Consider the following 25,103-nt stretch of genomic DNA (forward strand, 5'->3'; position numbering starts at 1 on the left):
TATGTATAAACAGATCATAAGTAGCATTTCCCTGTCACTGTCATCATTGATAGATGAGAGCAAGGGCACCAGTGAGTGAATTCAGTGACAGTGCTGCTGCAGTAGGCTCTGTTGGAGGGACTGAGATAATGCCACTGTGGGGGAACTTCTGTGAGCCTGCCTGAGTAGGGTGTTGCTGTAAGGATGTTAGGCCTGTGCTGGCTTAGAGCATGGGTTTATGTGTCTTTAGCTGCTGTCAGCAGGAGGTGGCACACTGTGGCTGTGTTCTGGAGCTACTCTGGTATGTGTTCCTGTGGCACAGTGTGGGCTGGATGGAGCTGTATACAGCCCTACTCTGTGCTGCTGGGCACGGAGCAAATGTCCAACCACAACAGCATTCAACCGTGCTCTTGGAGGGGAAAAGGAGGGCAATTGTGAGAAGTGCTGCAGGGTTAAATGCATCTTCAGGCAAACAATTTGGTGTTATGAGAACCATCAGTCCCTTGGTCTGGAATCCGCTCTCCTTTTGGATAAAAATTTTAAAAGTCCTGGAATTTTTTATTTAAATTTATCATTGACCAAAAAATCCCACTTAGGAAATAGCTGTGCTTTTAAAATAGCGTGGTTAACATAGATGTTCTGCTAATGCTGATGTAAACTTTGCCAAATACATCGTCTTTTAGAAAGTCCACACGGCTGGCCTGCAGCCTCTGTAAAGTTGCTCTGGGTCAGAGGTACGGTATTTTCACCCTCACATGGACTGATGAGGACCCGGTTTGTGAAAAACAAAGCCAAAATGAATAAAATACTTCTATTGCTTTAGTGAGCCTTATTTTTAATGCTGTTAGTTAACTCCGTTCTGGCTAGGCTCTTGTATGAAATAGCTTTTTTAAACAGAAAATAAAGACTAAAAAAGAATTACAGTGTTAGGAGATGTTTCAGGCAGCACTTGGATTCCTTAATATGTCTTACCTGCCTGCCTCCACTTGTGTAAGATAACCGTTAGCATCTCATGATGATCTGGAACTCCAGGTCACTAGGAAATCAATTGCCTCTCCCAAACTTAGACTGAATGAGGTTATAAACTGTGAGATGTTCCCTGTCTAGGCTTTGCTAGAGCAATTCTTAGGTGTTACCTGACAGAGTTGTTCAGGTGATGGATTTCCTCCCAGCTAAACCCACTGCTCCTAGAGGGGGGTTCTCCATACAGGGACAATTCATTTTTCGTTACTGTGTAAGATTTTTGTTTGGAGCCCCCCTTCACACCCAGAAATCAGGGACATGCAAGAACACTTCCCTTGAGTATACGGCAGAGAGGTTGAGCCTCTTCAGCTTCCAGACAGAGGTGATTTAGCAAGGACGCATCCACTGTCTGTGTCTTCAGGTGACACAGTTAAATGCCGTGGAAGGCAGCTTATCTTTTGACCCTCGGGCTGGTTTAACACCAAGAGATTGTGTGGATGTCTAGAGTAGGAGACGACATGATGGATGTACAGGGATTTCTTGTTACAGTGTCCTGATTGCTTTCCCAAAGGCACTTGCAGAATCAATCACGTGTATTTTTTTATTTTTCCCTTTTCTCTCTACTGCTTCTCAGGTCATGGTAGAGAATTCGGACTTCACCCCATCACAGGTTGGCTGTCTCTTTACCTTCCTTGCTCGTCAGCTCGCCAAGCCCAACAACACGTTGTTTGTGAACAGGACGCTTTTTGACCAGGCAAGTATTCTTTTATGAGGGGTGGAAAAAATTCCAAACAAGGTGCAGTACTGCAGAAAGCGTGGCTAGTGCTGTAAATTGAAGCAATTCTGGAAGTACTGGTGCATTATAAAACAGGTAGCATCTTGCTGGGACTTCGCTGTGGTTTTGAAGAAGCAGAGTAGGAGAGACCACAGAAGCACAATAAGCTCCGTATTTCATCTTGCCTGCTGGAATTGTGTGAAAAATAGGGTCAGGTCCTAGGAGATCGGATAGTCTCTTCTCCACAGAATGGCAGATGTCTGTGGTCACTAGTGTGTCAGGAGAGGGAAAGCCAAGGCCCATAGGGGCAGGAACCAGGCTCTTTATCTTTAAGCCTAAGTGAGCATTTTGGTGGCTTTATTGTTACTTGTTATGCATGTGAAGATGCCAAGGTAAGGAGATAAGGGATGCCAACTAAAATTACATTAGCGAGTTTATAGAGCATGTGTACGTAGCTGGTAATTTCTAGTTCATGTAGCCACTGTACTTCTCTGCTGTTTGAAATAGGCTGATGTGCACCAATGTGTGCTTGAAGCTTGCATGAGTTAGGTTTATATCCCAGTTTAAGTCCCAGAAATTCCTGGCTCTGAGGAGGCAGCTACAATGGCTACAGCAGTTCCACTTCACTATATGAACACTAATAAAAAATGAGTTAGAAAATATATGTCCTTTGTAATGATTTCAGACCAAAGAACTCTGTGGAGGCTAAATGGATTTGTATTAAATACTTTAATTAAAGATATATTAAATGCTGTGAATTACATGATTTCCTATTTTTCTGGAGGAGGTGGCACAGTCCAGGAGAGAAGTCGAGAGAGTCGGCGTAGTGGTTCCAGCCGTTTGGTGTGTAGTCCAAGGCAGGGTCACAGGGACACCTGCGTTATTCTATATTCCCTGGGTTCCTAAAAGCCTGGTTCTAGATCCTGGTGTGAAGTCATGGGTTTCCCTCCCTGGAGTCTTTCAGCAGTTGTTGATTATTCCAGTATTCTTAAATGTCCTTGGTTACAGGACCAAGTAGAGAGTACCTCACAGATGAATTGTACCTTCAAATGGCACCGTTGTGATCTGATTTGCTGTTGCCATTATTGGTTGTTAGGTTTACACTGATGTCTGTGCTAACTACGCCTAACTCATGCTAATTTCCGCACCCTTTCACAGGTCCTTGAATTTCTGTGCAGTCCGGATGACGACTCTCGCCATTCGGAGAGGCAACAGGTAATAGCTTTCAAGGGAACATTTCTTTAAGCACCAGGTATGACCAGACTGTAGAGCAGAGTTTAGCCTCTTTGGGAATTAATGTTGGCTGAAGGTCATATGCCAGAGCGGACACATAGCATAGGAATGGTGGCCAGCATGGAAGAATTAGGCAATGCTGTACACAGTGAAGGAGGATCCTACCCTAGCATTGCCTGCAGGAGAGGTTTGACAACAGTAAAAACAGAGGCAGGAAAGTCTTGGATAAGTGCATGACCTTCACAGATAATGGACAATCAATTAAAAGAAATAATATGTAAAATAAGCCCTGTGTTAATACAAAGTTTAATAGAGCAGGAGCAGCATACTTTTAATGGCACTGGCTGTCCAGCTGCTACGGAAATGTAAATAACTGGTCTTCAATATCTGCAGGTCCTTTTAGAATTGCTCCAGGCAGGAGGGATAGTACAGTTCGAAGAGAGCCGTCTTATCCAAATGGCAGAAAAAGCTGAATTGTAAGTTGCTGTGTGCAATATATAAATACTGCCTTTAAATCTTATGTGTGATGTTTAAATACTGCCTTTAAATCTCCTCCAAAGCTTTTTTCCTTCACATTTCTTGTTCCTACTTTGCAGCTGTGTTTGGGATTATTTCCCCTATGCATTCACGTATGCTTCATTCAATATGTTCGTATTTAGTCCCAGTCTTTCTGTCTTATCTCTACTGGGTGTTCTTACAGAAAGCATTGTTAAGATAGGAGGGGGTAGAGCTGTGGAAGCCCTTCAGCATGAAACCCTGTGGGGCTTGATGAGTTTTGGCACTTGCTATCCTAGAGCCCAGGCTTTGTTCAAAGGTGTAGTTGTATATTTGAATGCTCTACCACTGACAGATGGAGATGACTCGTTGGGGTGAGACCCACAGGTGGATACACAAGCACGAAGGGGTCTGAAGCCACCCCCATGGTACTCATTTTAGAATTGAGTAGGAGAAACAAACACAGTGTCTGGAAAGGCTAAAAATTTCTACCATCTCCTTTAGATGCTTTATACTTCCAAGAGGAGTCTCATGCCTGAACAGAGCCAGCCAGGGAGGGTGTCTTCATCCAAGTCTTGAATTTGGATGTTATGTGAATTAATCCATCACACTACAAATGATCAGAGGGATAAAAGTGCACTGGTGGGGTGTGCTATGCCTTTTTTCCTGTGTGTCCTAGAAGCAGTCACTCAACCAATTTTTTCAGACTCAAGAAATGCATTCTTTTTCTCCTTGCTTCAGAGAGTTTGACTGCCAGAATCACCAGCTCAGCCGCTTCCATCAGAGCTAAAATATCTATAGTGTAATGTTATTTAGCACACTTTTCATTTGGTTTGCCTCAGCTGAATCTGTTTTTATCTAAAGTCTCAAAACATTTAAGATGTTTATTAAAATTTGAAGGTAGGAAGCTGTGTTATAATACACTATAAAGTCATGTTAAGCATATTACTTCGAATTGGTATTGTGGCTTGGCCTAGCTTAGAGCTGAGTGTGTTATGGAAATAGGGAAGATGATCTATGAACAGTGGAACCTGTGAAAATCGATTTCTTTACGGATTTTTGTCCTCCATCCCTTGCAAACCTGTGAAACCCAATTTCTTTAAGGACTTTTCTTCTCTATCCCTTGCCGCTCACCTTAGTAACTCTGTTTTCCTCTGTTACGCGTGATAAGTTCCCCAAAAGAGGGAGGTTGATAGTCTGATGGGCCTGTGGCTGGTACCAGGTGGCTTGTGTAAACTGCAGCCACCCAACGTGTGCACTGAAAGCCTTAACGTACGATACTTCCAAATGCTTTTTGTAAAACATGATGTATTTTTTTTTGAGCGCTGCCAAACTGTGCTGGATCTGAGCTACCTACCTCTGTTCTGCTGACTCAGCTGAGTGAATGTTTTCCCTAATGTGGAAAGTATTTTTCGTTTTAGCTATCAGATTTGTGAGTTCATGTATGAACGAGAGCTTCGCTATGACAAAATAATTGGCTGTTACCTGCGTGATCCAGTGAGAAAGGTGAGTAAATCTGGTGCTTCTGGCTTTTCTCCTTCATAGCAGTGCAGTCTGTCCTGCTGGCAGTAGTGTCAATGGGCACAACAGCCCTGCTTTTCTGTCGTACTTCTCTATCTTAAAAAGTGTCCTCTTTTACAGCTGAATATTCTTAGTTATAGTCAGGGCTTTTTGTGTTTGTGTGTGTGTTGGAGAGGAGATTTTTTTTTTTTTTTAAAGTTTCAGATTATTGGTTTATTTTTAAATTTAAACAATGCTAATACATTAAAATGTGGGTGCAAGGTGGGATTTATTGCAGATATTGCTTGTTTCTGCCATCAGTACCCTCTTTTCTCCCCCTGGACAGAGTCTGCCGTTACTATCTCTTTGCAGTTAGCTCCTGCATGTCTGTAAGTTGCATATCAGCCACAGTTTTTGAGGTATTCTCTTCCCTACCACCACCAAAAGTTGGAAGGAAAGCCTGGCAAATGGGATCTCACCAGCTCTTTATGAAACCACTATGCTGAAAGTTGTGTGAAAGAAGGAGTCAGAAGAGATAGGTTGTGATAGTGAGATGGTCAAAAAATATGGTACGGGAGAGCATCTGAGCTGAGGACAGTGCCAGAGAACCTGGGGGAGAGGCTAATGTTGAAGAGGAATTCGGGAATATGTTGGGAAAACTGACCTACCCTCTGGTAGATCATTCTTTTCTCTGCCTGCGCTCCTAGCTAAAGAGTCACGTCCTGTCCTTTTTTTCCTGTGAGCAAGAGAGGCACATTTCTAATAGTGGAAGAACAATTCTCTTTGACCTTAGTGCTTAACACGTTTAGCATCAATTCTGTTCCTCTTGGCTTTTTTTTCCTTGAAGTTCTTCAGGGACTATTTAAGGATATATAATCTCACCTGCAGATAACTTATCCTGACTTGCTAAGAGAAGACTAGCCCTGAGGTCATCATAAAACTGTTTGAAGTGCTTTTCCTTACCAAAATCTAATGATGGTAGCTGCAGAATATACTATACCATTTATGGTTTTATCCCTTACAGGAAGAAGTTTTCAACTATATTCACAACATCCTGTCCATGCCTGGCTACAGTGCTGAAGAAAAGCAGTCAGTGTGGCAGAAAGCTTTGGAACATATAGAGGTACAGTATATCCTAAACCTACGGTACCTCAGCCAACTCCTGTTGGATCTGCCTAGTGCTGGTCTATAAGCAGAAATGTCGCAGTGTTGAATCACAACTGTTTAGAAAGCTCTGACTTGAAGGCTTAGTAGTCTCATACATTAATATAAGTGCATCTCTTAGATTCAGGCTGGCTTCCTTGGTTTCCTGGTTTCAAGTATTGCTCTTTGAATAATGGGGCTTTATCAGGGATGATGGCTAGTGAGTGCTGTGTAGCAGGGAGGGGATCCATTAGTAGGTCTTTCATCTCCAGAGCATGCAACAGCAGGAAGGTCAGGACATTGACATCACTGACTTCACAGTCTGTGGTATCAAATTCCTGATCTTACAATGATAATAGCATTCAATCTTGGTACCCTGGCACTTCTAACCTGTAGGAAGATGGGGTCATGACTTCTACTGTAAGATGCAGACTGTTGCTAGATTTCTCTAGCTAATCATTTTTCCCATCTCTTCAATCTCTTCTTGCTTCAGGGGATGGAGATGTGTCTGAAATAATTGTCCAGTCAGTAGCCATGGGGAATGCATAATATTTCTAGTTCCTATAAGGTAGTGCTAGTCCCCTGCAGGGTGAACTGGAGATAAGCCAGGAAAAGAACTCTGTCTATAAAACAAGCAGTCATGCACTTGCCCAGACTACTTAGCAGAAAATGGCCACAGAATTCTGTATCCTGTGAGGTGGACAAAAAAGTATTAGGTACGTTTAAAAGACAGAGAATTCTTTTAGTCTCTACCAGAATCTGCAAGTAGTGCATGACTAACGAGAAAATGGACCAAGAGGGAAAATGTTTCAAAAGACAGTAAACAAAGAAATCCTGTGAATCCAGCTGTATGACATGCAGCTTGCTGAGCTCACACCCACTCTCCAGATGTGCTTTCAGATCCTGTGCTGGTGGTGATGGTTGTGCTGTGGCTGCGTGGGCCTGGCTTGTTGCTACCTTATCAGAGCAGCTGTGGTTCCACGCTGGGCTCTCCAGGTTGAGCCAATTGCTGTCCACTGTGTTGCTTCCTTGTGTCTGCTTTGTTCTTCTGCTGCATCCCTCGTCTCTGCTTGTATTGGTACATACAGCACAAATTGTTTGGCATTGAGTGAGTCAGCCTCCCTCTGTAAGCCTTGTTTTTGTCTTTATCAAATCACAGGTAGGTCTCCTTGCTGGGTCTCTTCAGCCTGAGGCCTTTACAGTTGCTGTTCCATGCATGGGTGTCTCAGGAAGAATCAGGAATGTCCTACGTTGCCCTTCTTGATGTTTCATATTGTGTTGTATTGGTTTTGATAAGCTTGTCGTAAGTCGAGACTGCCAGCTTTTCTTACTGAGTTGTTCTTGTTTTCTCAGTCTGAAGCCACTTCTTGATTATTTCACAGTGTCAGAAGTGCCCAGTGCCCAACTTGTCAGAGCTGCACACTTTTCTGAAGTTGGCAAACAACAGAAAATACTCCTCTGAACTAGTCCACGGTCACCCTTAAAAACAGGGTTTCTTGCACCGTTCCATCACCTTATGGATAACAGCCAGCTGCTTTTACCCATGATTTTTGTAGCTTCCTCAGAAAGCTGCTGGGCAGATGATTGGTTCTGTAGGTCACCTTTCTTGGGTGCTGTCCCTGAAATCAATTCCCTCTTTCCTTTTGGCATCTTCTATTTCCCAGGATTGGTGAGCAGTATATACAATTCCATGTGGCTTAGCAGTTTATTGGATACTGCGGGCTTTTGTTGTTTTCGATTGTATTAATCCTGCTCTTGGACATTCAGAAGACTTAAAATAGTAAATAATGTTTTACTAGGGTGATGCTTTGATTTCAGGTCTTTGAACAGCTGTCCTTTCATCTGCTGAGGTCTGAGAGTAGCAAACCAGCCTCTTCAGCTGAAACTAGCAGTGTCTGGTAGAGGCTTTCCTGGTGATCTTATGACAGAAAGTGATGTTTGTGATCAGTGCCACTTCTTATTTTCTCCATCATCCTACAGAGCTATTGTTCCTTGATGTTTATCTTGAAAATAAAGCCTAAGGCTTCTCTTCAATCACAGTGCTGGTTGTGGTGGTCACATTCTGTCCTCAGACCCCCATGTCTTGTGTCAGTACTGTTTCCTCAAGGGCTGTCTGACTAAGAAGTACCACATTTCTAAATTGTCCAAATCTGGGAGAGGATAAAAACCCAAGCCCCAAACCTTTTGTTTGTGAGTAGGCTGTGAGGGTCACACTGATTCAAGAGCTGCAGTCAGTTACAGGGAGGCTGGGCCATTTCCCTCGAGGCAGTCAGTCCTGTCTGCAGCAGTCCTGAAGACTCCTGGGGAGGGTTTGTCCAGAGAGAGAAACAAATTAAGGCAGTTGCACTTCTGCACTCCTCTGCACTGCTGTGGTTAAGATCTTCTGGGTTCTTTGGATCGCCTGGGCTTGTGAGATGGAGGGGTCATGCTCCTGAGCACTGAGGAGGCAACTAAATGCTGTGGCTCATGCAGTAAAGCTGTGGGGCCAATCACTGCAGAGTTGCTTTACATAAAATGTGGTAGGCAAATTTTGCTTTGGAAACCTCACAAAACACATCTTCTATGATAGCTCTTCTTTAAAGAGCTTGTGGAGTAGTCACACCCTTCCTTGTTATTTCCTTTGCTGCCTTCTGCCTGGTCTGTTGCTGGCATTGGCTGAATTTGGTAGCTGCTATGTCTGTCTGGAGACCAAGCTAGTGCTAAGTAACATTTTCAGATTTTTTTTTTTTTTTCCCCCAGATTTACATTTATAAAATTTTTCTTTCTTTACCACTATAACAGTTGCTTTTGTTTAGTAAAGTGATGTTTTCTCCTTTGTAGGCTTAGCAGGGGCTTTTGGGAAGGGTTACCAGGGACCCAATTTTGGTTTGAAGCAATTGCTTCTCATTCATTTGGAAGCATGGATACATTTGGAAGCATTAAAACAAAAGACTCATGTTCTGGGTTTTGTAAACCTGTATGATATGAAGCCTCTTAGATCAAGCTTGAGAGGAGGGAAACCCACAGGGATCTAAAAGATTTTTTTTTTTTTTTCCCCCTTTTATTACAATAAGGAAAATGCTTAGGATTTTTTCACATCCAGACAGGTATCAGTTGTAGTTAACAGTTTCAGGAAATCTGCTTTTAAACCTCTGAAACCTCGGTTCAGTTCAAGCCTAACTGCTTTCGTTTAACTGAGAGATTCCCTAGGGTCAGTTGAGGGCTTTGTTTTCTCTCTACTGCTGGCTTCTGGTTGGCACTAGGAATGCCTTGTTAGCAGGGGGTAAAAGGCAGTTGTCAGAAAACCTGATGAATAATTTCCTCACCTTAGGACTGAGATGCATCATTGGTGTGAAGAGTTTTGCGTTCTTACAAGGCCTGTTGTGTAGTAAAATCACTGACTTGCAAAAATGCCTTTTTACAAACCATCCTTCTAATTTTTTTCAAAATCACTTTTTGTGTGATGATATTTGATATTTTACAGATTTCTTCTAGGCAAAGATGCAGTTAGAATATGAATGGAGTCTGGGATACTGCATAATTATATTGACTATGAAATTAAAAGTAATTATTCTTGTTGTGTTTCCCTTTCCAAAGGAGTTGCTGTTGCTGAGCCCATGTAAAGCAGCCGACTTGGTAGCCATTCACTTCAGTGAGCAGATTGAGGGCATCATTACAAACCTTCAGGTAAAGTGTCAAACTTCATTGATGCTGGTGCTTCTTTACAGTGGGGTTGCCATTCTTGTAAGAATTGATCACTAAGAGTAAGTCAGTATGTCACTGTGTCATAAACAGAAATAAAATAGCTTGATAGCTACTTGCCAGCAGAAATTGCTACATTTAAATTATTTGGCCTGTTTGTAGAGTTCTGTCCGTAAACATGTACAATCTCTGAGTTGCTGGTAGTTTCACTTGCTAAATGCAGTTTTTTAGTTTGGAGTTCAGTATGGCTTGCACTCACAGATCAGAAAAAGCTGTTGTCAACAAACATATTCTCTGAGTTTTTATGCCAGACAAATGCCTAAACCAACTTCTTCAGCAGGTTACCAGCTGTGAACAGTATTTTCTTCAGTGCATATAGCAGGGATTACTGCTTTATAGCACATTATTTCCTATAGTAATACTCCATCTCCTCCTGTTGCACAGGATCAATTCTTACTCTTCCAGTTTCTGAGGAGTCTCCTTGATCCAAGGTATGTAAGAAAATTGGACCATTTATAAACTACAGTTTGAAAACATGGGTTAAAATAAATTCCTCTGAAACAGTGTATCAAGAGACAACCTACAGCCAAGATTAAGGTTCAGAAAAGGTGACTTGCTCTTCAAACCACCCAAGGTTGAGAAGAATAGCCCAGAAATAACAGTGTTCTGGGGAATATCCTTTAGCAGAGCCCTTGCTGGCTTCCTAACTGGGAAGTGCTGTGGGTTCCAGTACGTGCACTGTGACGCCTCCCCCATGCTGGTGGGAGTTTGGGCATTGCTGTAACAGCTTCTTTGAGAAGGCTGTGAAATGGTTACCCTGAGACTGAAACTGCCATTTCTCTTCTCAGAAATGGCAGTTTCTGTTCTCAACCCGCCAATCTGACTACTTGACCAAGGTGCCAAAGTTTAACATAAATAGAAAAGCATTTTGGTCTATTGGCATTTTTTATTCCTGTCTTAGTTCAGAATTGCTGCCATATTTCACTTCAGACTTCTCATTAACTACTTGCTTGCTCCATCTGCTCATGTTCTCTCAGTATTTCAGCACTGAGTGTTCTCTTTCTGTTGAATCCATTTCAGATGCTACAAGACCTTGATTTTATTTATTTAGCAAGACATTTATATATGCACAGCTCCAATTGCCTTCAATCAATTGTTAATGCAATTGAAGGAGAGATCTTGTTTTGTCAATTAATTGCAAATTAATTTTACTTTATGAGGAGGAGGAGGAGTAGGAACAGGTAATATCTAAATTCAGGTGTTAATGCTTTGGTTCTTGTTGAAGTGGAACAAAAAGCATGCTTTGGAAGCTAGAACCTGGAATTAATTATGTTTTGGATTTTGTTAGGATGTAATTTAAAAAAAAAAAAAAAAAAAAGACACATTTTGTTATTTCTTGAGTTTTACAGCCATGTTTGTATGGAAGATGTTAACTTTCACACCTATTGTTTTCTTAGAAGTCAGAATCAGAATTTTGCCAAGAAAATATCCTGGTTGGGTTTTATAGGAGAGAAATTAGATGGTTTAGTTAATAAATGAATAATTTAAAAAAATATTTGAGTAGTTAACATCCAGCTGGGCATTATTTCTATTTAAGTACGACTTTGTTAATGCTGTGATATCACTTCTAGCCAGTGAGACCCAATGAAGGTAGCAATTAACCTGGATTTTAATATTATGCATAGAGTGGCTTCCATAATCTTCGAGTAATAAACATATCTAATTTAACTCTACCATAATTAGAGCTAAATACCACTGTTTCTCCTCTAGTTATCTTCTAATCAAAAGCAACACATGATGTGTTCAAACCAGCAATAGGAAGCACCTTTCCATATCTGATCTTTCAGAATATCTCTGCTTTTCCCTCCAAGGCGGGTGTTCAGCGAGGCGCATTAGGCCATGTGGCTTGTCTTCTTGTGCCGTGTGTGTCTTAGGGAAGTTCATGAACAGCTCCTTTTCCCTCTGTCTTCCAAAGTCCACTGATTCTCTGCACCGCAGTATGATGTTCAGCACCCCAAGGAGTGAAGATAAACCACATACTGCCTGGATGTAGTTGCCAGAATATTCAATAAGCAAAAGATAAGTGGGACGGTTATACAGAAAAGTGAAAAATGCTTTGGATTCACATGTGGCAGTGACTGATCGTAAAGCAGAAGGTTTGGAAGCCCAAAGTTTAACCTATCATTCTTAAACTATGTTGTCAGGAAGAAGTGTTCTGTTGAGATCCTAGATTGCTGGAGGGGCTTTTTTTTTTTTAATAACACTGAAGGTTCTGTGGTCTGTTTTCAGTGCTATGAGGTTGTCTGCTTCTGAGACCTATTGAAATGAGATGAACTGTATCCTGAGAGAGGTAGGGAAGGAGGGAGAAATCCTGTGTTCTGATCTGCAGATACACCTATACTTTGTAGTGTATCTATGCATCAAAGAGTGATTAGGTTCTTCTGAAAACATCTGTCTCTCTTCAGTCAATCTAAATGCTTATATGCTTTTCTGAGCAAAATTCTTATTCAAATAAAGACTTTTAGAGCAGTAAATGAGCTTTTAATGTCCCAAATACAAATGGTTGCTTGATCATATGGGGACAAGACTCATCATGCTAGTATAACTATCCTAGTTGGCAGAATTGCATTAGGGATTAATTTGGCCCATTTAATTTAGCTAGAGATTTATTTTAAAGGAGGTGGAAAGGGGAAGGGAGGAAACAGGGTAACACAAATCGCCTGGGGAAATTAAAACCAAATGTCTGTATGTTTGTATCTTATAAGCAGCCACAGAAAACAGAGAATGTAGTGTGTGCTGCTCAGCTCATTAATCACAGCCTTTGCTGCATTTCCATTTTAAACTCTTAAGTTTTTTTTTTCCTCTGAAAAAAACATTTCAGTGAAGCATGTCTGTTTGCAGCATGTGTTTGTGTATTACACCAACAATATCAACTTCTTTAGCAACGCAGTGTTCTGGGTTTGTAAATATATTAACAGATACCTAAACTTTTAGTTTCTGTTATAATGGCTCTTCTTGCTGGTCTGTGACACTTGCAAGGATCACTTGTGCCAGCTTTTGTGAGAAATCAGTGATTATCTCTTCCTTTTAGGAATCTGCATGGTTATATTGAGGATGAATGTAATCACGCTGAGCTGAGCAGGACCTGCAAGTCTCAAGGCTGTTGCTTAGTTTTTAACATTATCAAAATCCAGCTTTTTTTCCCATTCTCTGTTCTCTGCATTTCTTGAGTGAAATAGTTAAGGAGAAGGTCATCTAGCTTATGAAGTCATGAATACTAAGTGCGAGAGTTACTTCCAGACTAGAAGTTTGTTCTCATACTAAAAATGTATGACTTGCCATTTTTCCCATTTTGGTAGACAGAGATCATTTTAGACAGAAAATGCTTCTTTATTTTAGTCCAGTCACAAAAAGAGTAGAGCACTCACTCCCTCACAGGCATTGGGGGAGTTTATAGGGTTGTGGGAGGTGTAGATGGTGAATGTAGGAGGCCAGAATTTAGGATTCTTATTTGGTCCTTCAAAAGCCCATTCTTTATTTGATGTCAAAACACAATAGTTTGGATACCAGTCTTTATACAGCTGTGTCCATACTTTGGACACTGAACAGTACCTGCGTGAGGCTTTCATTTCTGGGCAAATATAATGTATGATCAAGTGATTGACATTGTAATCACAGTAAGCTTCTTTTGGCTTGCTACGGGCACAGTGTTCTCTGGGCCTTTCTTGGATGACAATAATTCCGTTAGCTCCCAGGAACTATAGGATCATGTTGTATACCAGACCTTTTCCATCCCACGGCTGTAGGGTTTGTGCATCAACGTGTTTCCTCCTGATTAGGAATTTCTGTTCAGAAAGGTAACAAAACTAAATACATACCTTGATCAGTTTTATTTCCTAGCAGGAGCTTCAGAACAGGTTTAAGAGCCTTGTTTCCTAGACAGGATAAACTTCTGTTGTTCTGCATGATCCATCAATCCCAGAAGTGCCACATGAAGTTTAACCCACAGTGGTGGTGAACCACTGTTCATTGTGAAGGGTTGCAGATGCTATATCTATCTCTAGGAAAGTATCATCCCTTCTATCCTAACTCTTTGAAATCTCTTGCTTCATGTTGCTCTTTTTAAAAAACAGATCACTAGAAAACAGTCAGGACACAGGGACAGTCACAGGCACTGCATGCAATTCTGCTCTGTTTTTTTCCCCCCGTTAGTAGTTTACTTAATAAGCCAAGGAATTAGAAAATGGCCACTGCATGAAACTACTGCAGTGCCAGCAGCTGCTGCTGGAAAGGAATTGGAAAAATCTTTTTTAGAGGGACATTTTTATTTAATGAGTTTAGTTGTACTCTGGGCTTCACCTGCAGAAATTACCTTGGCTAGAATCAGAAGGGAAGCTGCGTTTTGGCCTCCTGAACAACTCAGGCCAGGCAGCTTTATCCACAGCCCTACCCAGAAGAGAATAGTGTCAGGTCTGTACTGGTGAGTGCCTGACCATCATGGCAGTGTTGCTTGTGGCAGGTCAGAGGAGGTCAGGGAGATAAGAGGGACGGGAAGCACAGCAGCAGAGGTTGGAGACTTCACCTACCTGTGCTGATTGAGCAGATCCCATGCCGGGAGATGGGGCAGATGTCTTTGGTTCCATCTAGTGCAGCTGGCTGCAAAACCCTTGAGAGAAGATGCTGGCTTTGGCTGAGCAATATGCAGGGACTGGTTTGAAACCTTACAGTTGGCTATCAGCTCCACCAATGACCATAAAGCGCACTGAGTTTTTGTCTCTGCAAGAGCAAAACCCAATTCACTAGTTTTCTTTTGTCTGAGAAGAGGAGCTAAATAAAAATGGAGATATATCCCTAAAAGAAGCATGAGTTCATGCCTCAGAGGTAGATAAAAGGGATCATATTCTAGTAGAGGAAACATTAAAATGTGATAAAGGAAGCCAAAGAACAGTTTCGGGAAAAGTAAGCAAAAAGCAACAAAATATTTCTTCAAATGCGTGCAGAGGTGATCTATAGGATGAATAGACAATCAACGTCTAAAAAGAGCACTCAGGGGCCCTATGGTTTCACTGAAGAAATTAGGTGAGTTCTTTGCACCTCTTTGCCATAGAATTGCTGAAGATGTGTCTGTGCTAGCATCTTTCTTCACAGGAGGTCTTTGATAGTCTAATGTATACTGAGGCATCAGTAGAATATGTTGTGGAACAAATTAAATGCCTGATAGACCTACAGCATCAGTAACTAGTAGAAACAGCACAATTTTTCTCTTAAAATCAGATTTTTTACTTCTCTATTAAGGATAAAAGACAACACACAAATGAATAAGAAACTCTTCTTTCCAGCCAAACTTCGGGGCTAGAATTTGACTTGAGTCTCCTGTGTCTTTTTTATTTCAGAGAAGGCATTAACCAGGACCTGATACACTTACCACCCTGCATCACTGAGCAGTTCATTGAGTTGCTTTGTCAGTACAGCCCAGACCAGGTTTTGGAAACGCTTAAAGTTCTGGAATATTGCAGACTGGAAGAAACCATCCAGGTAAGAAGGGCATGTATAAGGACAAGGGGAAGCATTCGAATTGGCTCCTACCTCTTTAAACTACTGTAAAAGTACTTTAGCCTAGGTTGTGGATTAGGTCCTGGAAACTCTTCCAATCCATTTCTAATGCTGTTTGTCCCCTCAAATGGCTAAACTGCTCTCCTGCAGCATGTGTAGCTATATTTAATATACTAGTTCTGAGTTTAGTCTCAGGGCTAATAAGAAAAAGGCTGTTAGCGCTCTGAAGTTACTGAGTAACTGCAGAATAGAGACTGGCTGTGTTAATGTTGATTAATATGTTGAAGGTATATGAAATCATGAGCCTGGAGTTTTTTGGAAAGCAATGCTGCCAAAATTTGACTAGCACTGGGAGAGTGACTGTTTCTTCCCTTTATGAAAATGTTAACAATAATCTGTCTTTGATCTTGATTTATAGATTTTATTTATATATATATATATATATATATAAATTTTTTTTAAAGATTTTAAGGCTGGTGATGGCAATAGTGCAAGATGAGAAATAAAAGCAGCATAGCTGGGGGTGGGGTGGGAAAGTAGGAGTGCTGCTCAGACAGGGTAACATGCCTGTGAGCACATGGAGACCCAATCCTTTCTGACCATCTGGTCATCATTGTCTTGTGAGAAAACAAACACTGGCAGATTTCTTAAGATAGACATTTACCTTGGTTGGTTTTTTTTTTTTTTTTTTCCCTTTAACTCAGATAACCCAGAAACATCAGCTCCATGAATCTTCTTCATATTTATTGGAGAAGAAGGGAGATATACATGGTGCCTTTTTGGTTATGCTTGAGGTACAGTACACTGAAATCCCAAATGTGGCATTTTTGCCGTGCCAGCATGGCATGACATGCTTTCAGCATGATGGCCTTTGTTAAGGCTTGATATTGTCATTTATTACTTGATGACATTATTATTATTGTTGTTGTTATTGATGGCCTTTGTTAAGGCTTGATACTGTCATTTATTACTTGATGACATTATTATTATTGTTGTTGTTATTATTATTATTATTTACTTGATATTTATAAGGTTTTATGTTGTCACTTCTCCATTTATTTCCCAGTGGAATCCATGGACGCACTTACCTTCTATCAAATAACAATATGTTGAGTTGTCTGCAGATTCAGTAGATCACTATATTTTTTCTGGCATGTCTTCAAACATCTAGTAGTTAATAGATGCTGAAATTTGTTTTTCTTAATTAAAAATCATCTTTCAGCTCTGTTTTCCTTTCCATATTGGGAAAGACATTTATAGTATGTTAGTCATACTAGGGAAGAAAATGAGGGTGAGCCTTTGTAACCGTAAAAACACTGCTATCAAGATTCTGCAAGTTTCCTGTTCCGAGTTCTGTCTTTTGTTTCAGCGATTGCAGAGCAAGTTGCTGATGCTTACGCAGGATGATGAAAGTAAGAATTATCAAGTTAAATTCTGTTTTCTGTTAAAAAGAGAAAAACACAAAAATGTAAAGTACATATGCCTGACACCTGGCATAATGAGATCCTGTTTCTAGGTCTTGTGGTGACATTCTTTAAATTTATATTCACATGGCTGCGGTAGTTATTCTGCTGATACATCCTTACTTTGTTACTCTGATCTTGCTAGAGATCTAGAACAAGCTGTGATGGATGCTTTCTTTGTGTGTGTGGTCAGCTGCCCTGTTAGCTTTTTTGATTGTGACTGGTACTCTTACTGGCTTACCAGATACATTTCCTGTGGTAGAATCCATTCAGACTCATTACTGAGCTTTAGCAGGCATTATATATGAACAGTGATGAGAGACACCTGGAAGTAGCTTTTTTTGAAGCAAAATTCTCAGAGAAGTAAGAATATTCTGCCTGCAGAAAATGATTATGTGCACAGGTGCACTGTTCACTAGCCCAAGGACTCGTGGGCATCTAATTAAATGCAGTGCCCATATTTGTTACTTAATTGTATCCTAAACCACAGCTAAGATATTCCTTACTTGATTGCATGAAAAGTTTTATATGCCCAGTTTATTGTGCTATTCAGGAAAAGTGCCAAAAATCAGCATCGGTCTTTATAATTTAGTTGCTCACTGTAGTGAACAAACTTTAGATGAACAGCATGATTTCATTTTGCAGAATGATTGGGAGTTAACATACCTAATAGTTTTTACCATACAATTTGTTTTTTCTGCCAAAACCTAGGCTCAGCTGAACTCCCCTTGTTAGAAGACATTGAAGATACCTTAATGAAAACAATTGCCCTTTGCCAGCGAAATTCACACAATTTAGACCAGCAACAGCGAGAGGTAAGGTAACAAAAAAATGTATCTCTAAAATCAACAAAGGCCTCTGCATCTCCTGAAACTTTCTCTTCACATGCTACTTCCTTTCCCCATCTACTGGATACTGATATGTCTCAAGCAGTCGTGTTTTTCTTAATCGAGTTTCTTGCAGTGGTTCAGGCTTTAGACCCACAGCAGAGAAATCCTCAGTTGTAAGAGTGAAGCACAAAATAAAGCGGATATCAGCAGTGGAGAAGCAGATGAGACAACATCCTTTCCCCCGTTTTTAGCTCCAGTTGAAATTTTGGCTTGAATGTCAGTCAGGCACTAAAGAGGGTATAGTAAGATTTGAGCCAGCTTTATGGTGGCACGAAGCTGATGCTGTTGTCACAGTGGCTGCAGAATATTGCTGTTCTGAATGTGTTCACAAATCCTGAATTTAATGTCAGCCTAGTCTCTGAGGGGTGGAGACAATACAGCTTGCTTGAGCCCTTTGTGAGAAGTGGTGAGTCTTTGGAAATGGACTCTTGGCATTGGTCACAGCTCATTTTCATTACTGCTGTGTTCTTACTGGTTTTTATCTTCCATTTGATTATTTCAGGCCCTCTGGTTTCCCCTGCTGGAGGCTATGATGTCCCCACAGAAATTATCTGGTTCTTCACAGTGTCGATACTCCGAATGTAAGCATTTTGGCTTTCACAACACCAAATATTAATCAAAATCTGTGTGCTGTCTCTCCTCATCTACTGGATGAATAGAAGAAAGGCAGTTTTGTTACTCGGTTCCTAAATTCGTTGCTCCTGCAGTAGATCTGAACTGCAGTGGCTGTACATAGGACTGAGCTCAGGTTGGGCCTTTGGTAGGCTGCAGCTGTCAGTCAGATAGATACCAACTTTTTTTTTTTTGGTCATTATTGGAAGAGGGACCCTACCATAGTCTCTGCCAATATGTCGGTTCCATTGAGGATTGTCTCTTTGAAAAAGCCAAGGTGCACAGTGTGTACAAAGGCTTTCTAGGTTGTAAGTAGGTTGCAGTCTGCACTTTGGGAACTTCTGACATAATACACTGTTGTCTTCCATGCCTAGCTTTTCTGTATGTTTGTCCCTGCACCTGTCTATTGTATATAAAATCAGAAGAACTTTGAATACACCAGCTGAATTCTCTACTCCAGTTCTAGTGCCCTGAATCTGTTGTGGGTGTCAGCAGCATAACTTGAAAAGCCTCCCTTTATGGGACACTTAAGACTAGTTAAAAAAGGGCTTAGATACTGTAGTCTTGGGACAGAGTAATATCTTTTGGTCCATACCAGCCCTGTGCTCCACAGTGATTGTAGTTGTGAGTGATTAAGGATCACAGCATATTACAAGTAAGTGTGGTGGTCATCATGCTGTCTGTCCTCTCTCTGTTTATTTCCTCCCAGTGACTGTTAGCTATATCTGGACTCCTGGGGATAGTCTTGCAGAGATCAGTAAAAATATAAATCACCTCTCTTCCCTCAACTCATTTTTTCCTTCTGACTTCAGAATGTCCCCTAGATTATCCATTTTTTGGAGCTGCTGCCTGTGGAAAAGTAATGATCTGAACTGATACCAGAAATGATGAGAGGTTAATGCACTTGGATCCTGGTTAACTATCTTGTTTTCATTTTTAGTGTGCATACTTCCCAAACTGCTCTAACTAGCTAATTATCCCCACAAAGAAGTGAACTGCTGGGTCTATGCATATCTCAATATTGGCTCTTACTTTGGGGAACTGGGGATCGAGGAACAAGTTTCATGCAAAGGTTAACAATAGGAAGTTTTAGAGTGGGACTATAACATGGATATGGCATCCGAATTGGTATTTGGTAGCAGTTGGAAAAGTGCACGACAGTGCTACAAAGTAAGTCTCAAAATGTGAACAGTTACTGTAGGTAGGGTGTGGGAGGGGGAAAGGCATGGTGATATCAAAAAATGTTAAATATACTTTCTGATACAAAAAGCTGTGTGTGCTTAATTGCAAAACATGCAGAAGAAAAAAAAAATACAAAACCCCTTTTCAAACTAGAAAACATGAACTGAAATGGAACTCTTAATCTGAAAGATTGATCTCTGTTTACTCCTTGAATCCTAATGAACTGCTGGTGACTTTGATATTTCAGCTTTGAAGAGTTTGACAATGCAAGTGCTGAACAACATGGCTGCATTTATCGCTCTTCCTTCAATCCTGCAGAGAATTCTACAGGTGAGTTTCTGAAGAGAAGAAGCTTTTACCAAGCTGTGCCACTCAGTTATTGGGAAGAGCTGAACACATTCCTGATGTGATAGCGATTTCCAGGTCGTTACAAAGATCAGATTAGCTATTGGTGTGGTTCAGAGTTTTTCAGTAAAAGTTCAGTTGGAAGATAATTGAGGTCATTTCTGCAAACCAAATAAAATATTATCTCAAAGGCTGCAATTAGTTTGAACTGAAACTCCACAGTTTTAGGGGAAAAGCCACTATGAATTTCTCAAAACTTGGAACTAAATTTGTTGAAAGCCATTTAGCTAACGCTCTGGGATGGACAGTTGTGAAAACGCTAAAGCAAAGTTTGTAGGCTTTGGAGAAAGAGTTCAGGACCGGGCAATTTTGATTGATGGTACAATGTATTATTTTAGAGATGTTTGTTAGTGAGCATCAAGCATCCTGTAGAAGAGGTGATTTCAAAGTGGGATCTTGGGTGGAGTGATCACAAGCAGATATGATTTGTTAATTTGAAAAACAGATGAAAGATGAAGTTGGGATTTAATAGCAAACCTTGAGAAATACAGAAAATTAATTAGAGAAATTGTCTGTGTTGTGGAGTGGAATGATTGAAGGGTTGAGAATGTGTTGAATTATTCTTCAGGGTTTCCACTCCAGATGAGAGAAGAAAATGTAGAAAAGGGTTTACAGGCTTCACGGGGTGAACGCACACCTCTAGCAACCTATTAGTTTGATCTTAATATTATGCACAGTCTCAGATTTTGGAAAATATCATAATTAAAGACAGTGAAAGATGTTGTAAAAGGGTGGATGAAAGTGTGATCAAATGAAATGTGGTTTTATCATAGGTAGGAAGTGTCAAGCACACATAATGGCTCTTCAATAACTTACTTTGCCTACTTTTAACTGGGGCATCAGATACAGTTTCCTGCTGGACTTTGATGTTTAATGTGGACAGGAAGTGATACAGAAGCTGTATATGAATAAGTGGGGAGGCTGGCAGGGAGGCTTTCCTGGGTTATGTTGAGAATTACTAGAATGGAGTGAGAAGCAAACCAGCAACCACTGTGAGGATAACATAGCTGGGAAGTTTTGCGGTGTGGAGGAAGATCCTGTTGTCCCTTGGGATGAATAGAAATTCTTGTTTGCAGTCTTTAAATATTTCATCCCATTTCTGTTCTTAGCAGAAATAGAAAAACCTTTTTCTATAGTGGCTGGCATTCATATCCTGGGGGCAACAGATGAGTGAAACGTATTTGTCAGTTGTACAGTGAAATGGCTGGTGTGGTGGCACTACTGCAAAGGATAATGGGATGCTTGTGGCGCATCAGGTGAAATACTTTTATTTAAGGAGAGAAATGTGTAAGGTATCATTTAAAGCAGCATGTGCAACTCTGGTCACCGGTTTTGGTGGCAGGGGGAAATTGCTCCTGGTCAGTCTTACAAATTCAGTCTGACAAAACAAGAGATTTTAAAAGACAAATGTTTTTGTACAACTAGAGCAAAAAATGGGGACAGGTGATGACTTTTTAAAATGCATTCAGAGAGGACGACTGAATTCCAGGTAAAAAACATTAGTATCAGATCTTCATAAAATAGGATTAGTAATTGGTACCTTGTAGCTCAGAAACAGGTGGAGAGAAAATAGTGTCACAGAACTCATTAGAAGATCTTCTGGAAGGAGAGATGGTACTTATTTACAGGATCTCTAAATAAGCTGACTTTGCCTCTTAACACTCATTCTTTTATAGATTCACTCACCTGCGCTCACATATTTGCACACACCGAAAATGTATGGGAATGGTTGATCTGACCTGGATCGTTTGTGGGCAGTAGAGAGGGCGTTAGCCCCTCGCTGCATCTCTGGGGTTCCTCCGATTGATGATGACAGCTTAGTTATGTCCTTTAGAAGTTGCTGGCTGTTATAGGGTGGATTTTTGCCTCTGAATCTTACTTAAGGTTCTGTAAATCATCGACCAGATAGCTGCACATTTTGTTTTCCCTTGTTTGGAACCTAGGTTTGAAATAGACGTCTGTAGTCTGCTGTCCTGGTGGGCTAACAGAAAAATAGTGTGTGATATTCTACGAACTTGTCATCCTCCTCATGTTAGGACAGGGGGTCTTTCACTGTAACTTGTCTGTCCTGGGCTCTTATCAGTCTGCTGCCTTCAGTGCCTGACACCCTCCTCAGCTTTGCAGCTGGGAACAGTGTCCATTGTTACCAAGACAGACCATTTATTTAACCTTTTGTTCTTGTGCTTAAAAACACACATTTCCATTCACACTGTGTTCACACCAAGCTTGATTTCTGGATTTCTGGGATTGCATTGCTCTAGGTCACTTTTGCTTGTGTGTTTGTAGCTGTGTGAAATTATTGCTTCAGGGCTTGCACTGGTGGATGCCTGTGGGAGTTTTTCTTTGGGTTTTATTTTGGTGCACAGCATGGGTCTTGGAAGAATGTTGCTTTGAATTCAGCTGGAAGGATGATGTCGGGAGTGGTGATGAGCCTCACCATGTGGCCGTGTCTCTGGGTGCCCAGCTCAAATGTTCAGTGGTTCTGAACCATTGCCATGTTTGGGATTAGGAAAGAAACTCCCCCTGTGTCAGACAGCAGGGAGCACTGGATTTTCTGCCTCCATGTGTGGTGTGACCTGTCATCTGCTTCCTTGGATTATCTGAGAATGCCATTTAAGTGCCCTGTGGGAAGAATAACAACATGGCAAGCATACACGGTGTTTCCCCAGAACACTGTCTCAACAGCTTTCTCAGCTAGAAAGATCTCTGTTAGCCCTGGGTGGGTATTCATTTTGCAAAGCTGTGTTGCTGCTCTTCACATCCATGTAAAATTCTAAACCCTGGTGCCAAACCGTTCTGTCTTGGCTCTAAGCAGTATGTAGGGCCTTGTTCAAAATGTTAGTCATGTGCCACTTTAACTGCGACCGTAAGTAAATTCTTCAACCATCTCTTCTGGGCCCTGGAAAACATACAGCCTTTCCCAAGCCCTTGAAATATTTCTGTGAAACCTGTAATTATAAGCAGTGCTTGTCTGAAAATTCCCTCAAAAGCTCTTCCAACAGAGGTCAGATCTTGGTGATAGAGCATAGATGCACTGGAGCTGCAGGTCTGGAAGGTAGAAGAGCTGCCCAGGAATTAACTGGAGCATTTTTTGTAAGGTGGATGAAATCAGTAAACTGAAGTAGATTATCTTGCCTTTTCTGAAAAGGAATTAGAGTATTCCAGTTGTAGTGGACTGTTTTTCTTCCTCTTCTGGACTTAACTGCTTATAGATTTTACTTTATGCAAATGCTAACTTTGCAACCAAAATGCTTTGCTAAAGGGCACCTTGCAAAGGGCTATGACCAGACTCCACAGCTTTCACAGAAAATATGTAGGCTCCTGGTATCTGCTTATTCCAGCATATTGACTCAACTTTATATAACTGAAGACCTATGAAGTAATGATTTTATGTTCTTGCTCATCCTTAACAATGTTGTAAAGTTATTTATTAAATAGGAAGTCTGAAATAACTGTATTAGGAGAGATACTAGAGGAATCCTCTTGAGCATTAAGAAAAATTGTGTCATTAAGGATGTGAATGCTGTCTGTAGAGGGCTGAAAGGTTGACTGTTAATTCCCTTACAAAGCTGTAATCTTTCATGAATGTTTTGTAAGCAGATGCAGCTGATGCCTACTACAAAATGGAGAACTGGAGAAGCCAGAAATTTAAAATCTACCTGTAGGAAGCTGAAAGTGGGGAAGGAAGGAGCGAACTTCTAAAATCTCCAAGTGGAAGCAGAAAGATCCAAAAGGCCTTTGCTTGATTTTTTTTTTTTCTGTCCCTGCTTAGGGTCCTGCCTGGTTTTTTTGCTTCCAGTCCTGAAGGTCAACACTGGGATTGGTTTTATGTACAGTAGTTGCTCTGTCCCCTGGCAGATGGACAAGCTGCAAGTGAATGCAATTTCTGAGTTCATAGTGCATTTATTAGAACAGTTCTGTGAGTGCAGTTAGCGAAGAAAGTGCTCTTTCCTGGACCTGGGAAGAAATTGGAAGTGGAGGAAATGGACCTGGCTGAAAAGCTGCGTGAGCACTTCTGGCTTGCAGCTGGATACCTGCCAGCTTTTCTGATTTGTTTGTTGGTAGTGGTGCTGGGCAGTGACTTTGGCTTTGCCTTACCATGCTGAGTGTTGCCACTTCCCCAGGGAGATACTTATCTGGAAAGAGTAGCTGGGATCTGTTCCTGGCTTGGTGCAATTTACTGTTGTTAATGTGCTATCCCATACAGTGTATTTGGAGCATGCATAAATTCCAAACGGAGACAAATTTTATAAAGTGGAATTAATGAAACATATTCCTCCATAAAAGTGATCCCACAAGGCTCCTGTGACTGTAAATTTTGTGGGGGCTGAAACCAGCAAACTGGAAGAAAGCATTAGAACTTGCTGGAAATGTGAAATTACAGCTCTGGATTTCGTGCTGAAGGCAGGTAGGCAGCTGCAAGCCAGGCCTGTGAAGCGCTGTTTCAACGGCTGCTGGCAGGAAATGCGCATCAACTTCACCACTTGGACCTGACTGCCAGGCTCGGTGTAGGGCTTCGCTAGACCACACAGCTTCTCTTTGGAGAAAAGTCCATTCTTTTCCTACCAGACATTTTTTTTAGAGCTCATCAAGCGTGACTTGAGAAAAAGTGAGCAACTGAAAGTTGGCCCTCAGACTCGCGTTCCTCCTTTTCAAAGCTGTAGGTGGCTCTTTTATTCCTCTCTCTTCATATCTCCTCTTCCTCCACTCCCTCTATCCAGACAAGAAACAAGTTGCTTTGAAAGTCTCTACATGCAGCTTGGGAAGTTTGAGTTACAATGTGTAAATGATTGCATCTGTAGTTTGTGAGTTACCTGTTTGAGTTTCCTTGGCCATATACTTGAGTGCTTTAGAAAAGTATCTGGTGGATGCAAAAATAACATGCTCTATGTTATGGATCATGTACATGCTGAGTTGGAAGCCCTGAGCTCCCTGTTGCCGTCCATAATTCATATGATAACTCAGTGTAGGGTACTTTCTATGCTGCTGCTTTTAAATTATGCATGCAGAAAGAAAACTTAGTGTTGTTTGAGGCTGTACTGTTCATCTAGTTAAACAGTAGCCTCAGCAGCATGTCAAGCTCTTCTGTGTATTCCAAATCTACATCTGGTTTTGACTCGAGTGATATCAGTGCAGTTTTTATTTAGGCTGCCTGTCATTTCCTTTGAAGACTTGTTCAAAAATTCCCTGATTTAGCTTCTGTAGCTGATCTGGTGGTCTTTCTGGGTA

General features: G+C 41.1%; 1 protein-coding gene across 2 annotated transcripts in view; it reads left to right on the forward strand.

Annotated features, from left to right (window-relative positions):
• VPS8 (VPS8 subunit of CORVET complex) overlaps nt 1–25,103 on the forward strand; it is an 83,515-nt gene that overhangs the window by 42,119 nt on the left and 16,293 nt on the right. For both annotated transcript variants that reach the window (XM_042794100.1, XM_032992497.2), the window contains 13 exons: nt 1,577–1,696; nt 2,876–2,932; nt 3,344–3,426; nt 4,867–4,951; nt 5,970–6,068; nt 9,665–9,754; nt 10,214–10,260; nt 15,163–15,304; nt 16,027–16,116; nt 16,692–16,734; nt 17,497–17,600; nt 18,178–18,256; nt 19,717–19,799. In XM_042794100.1, the coding sequence (XP_042650034.1) occupies nt 1,577–1,696; nt 2,876–2,932; nt 3,344–3,426; nt 4,867–4,951; nt 5,970–6,068; nt 9,665–9,754; nt 10,214–10,260; nt 15,163–15,304; nt 16,027–16,116; nt 16,692–16,734; nt 17,497–17,600; nt 18,178–18,256; nt 19,717–19,799 (1,122 nt within the window). The remainder of the gene's footprint in view (nt 1–1,576; nt 1,697–2,875; nt 2,933–3,343; nt 3,427–4,866; nt 4,952–5,969; nt 6,069–9,664; nt 9,755–10,213; nt 10,261–15,162; nt 15,305–16,026; nt 16,117–16,691; nt 16,735–17,496; nt 17,601–18,177; nt 18,257–19,716; nt 19,800–25,103) is intronic.

The sequence above is a fragment of the Tyto alba genome, unplaced genomic scaffold (genome assembly GCF_018691265.1).
Source record: "Tyto alba isolate M040663 unplaced genomic scaffold, T.alba_DEE_v4.0 Super-Scaffold_10, whole genome shotgun sequence".
Taxonomy (NCBI): Eukaryota; Metazoa; Chordata; class Aves; order Strigiformes; family Tytonidae; genus Tyto; species Tyto alba.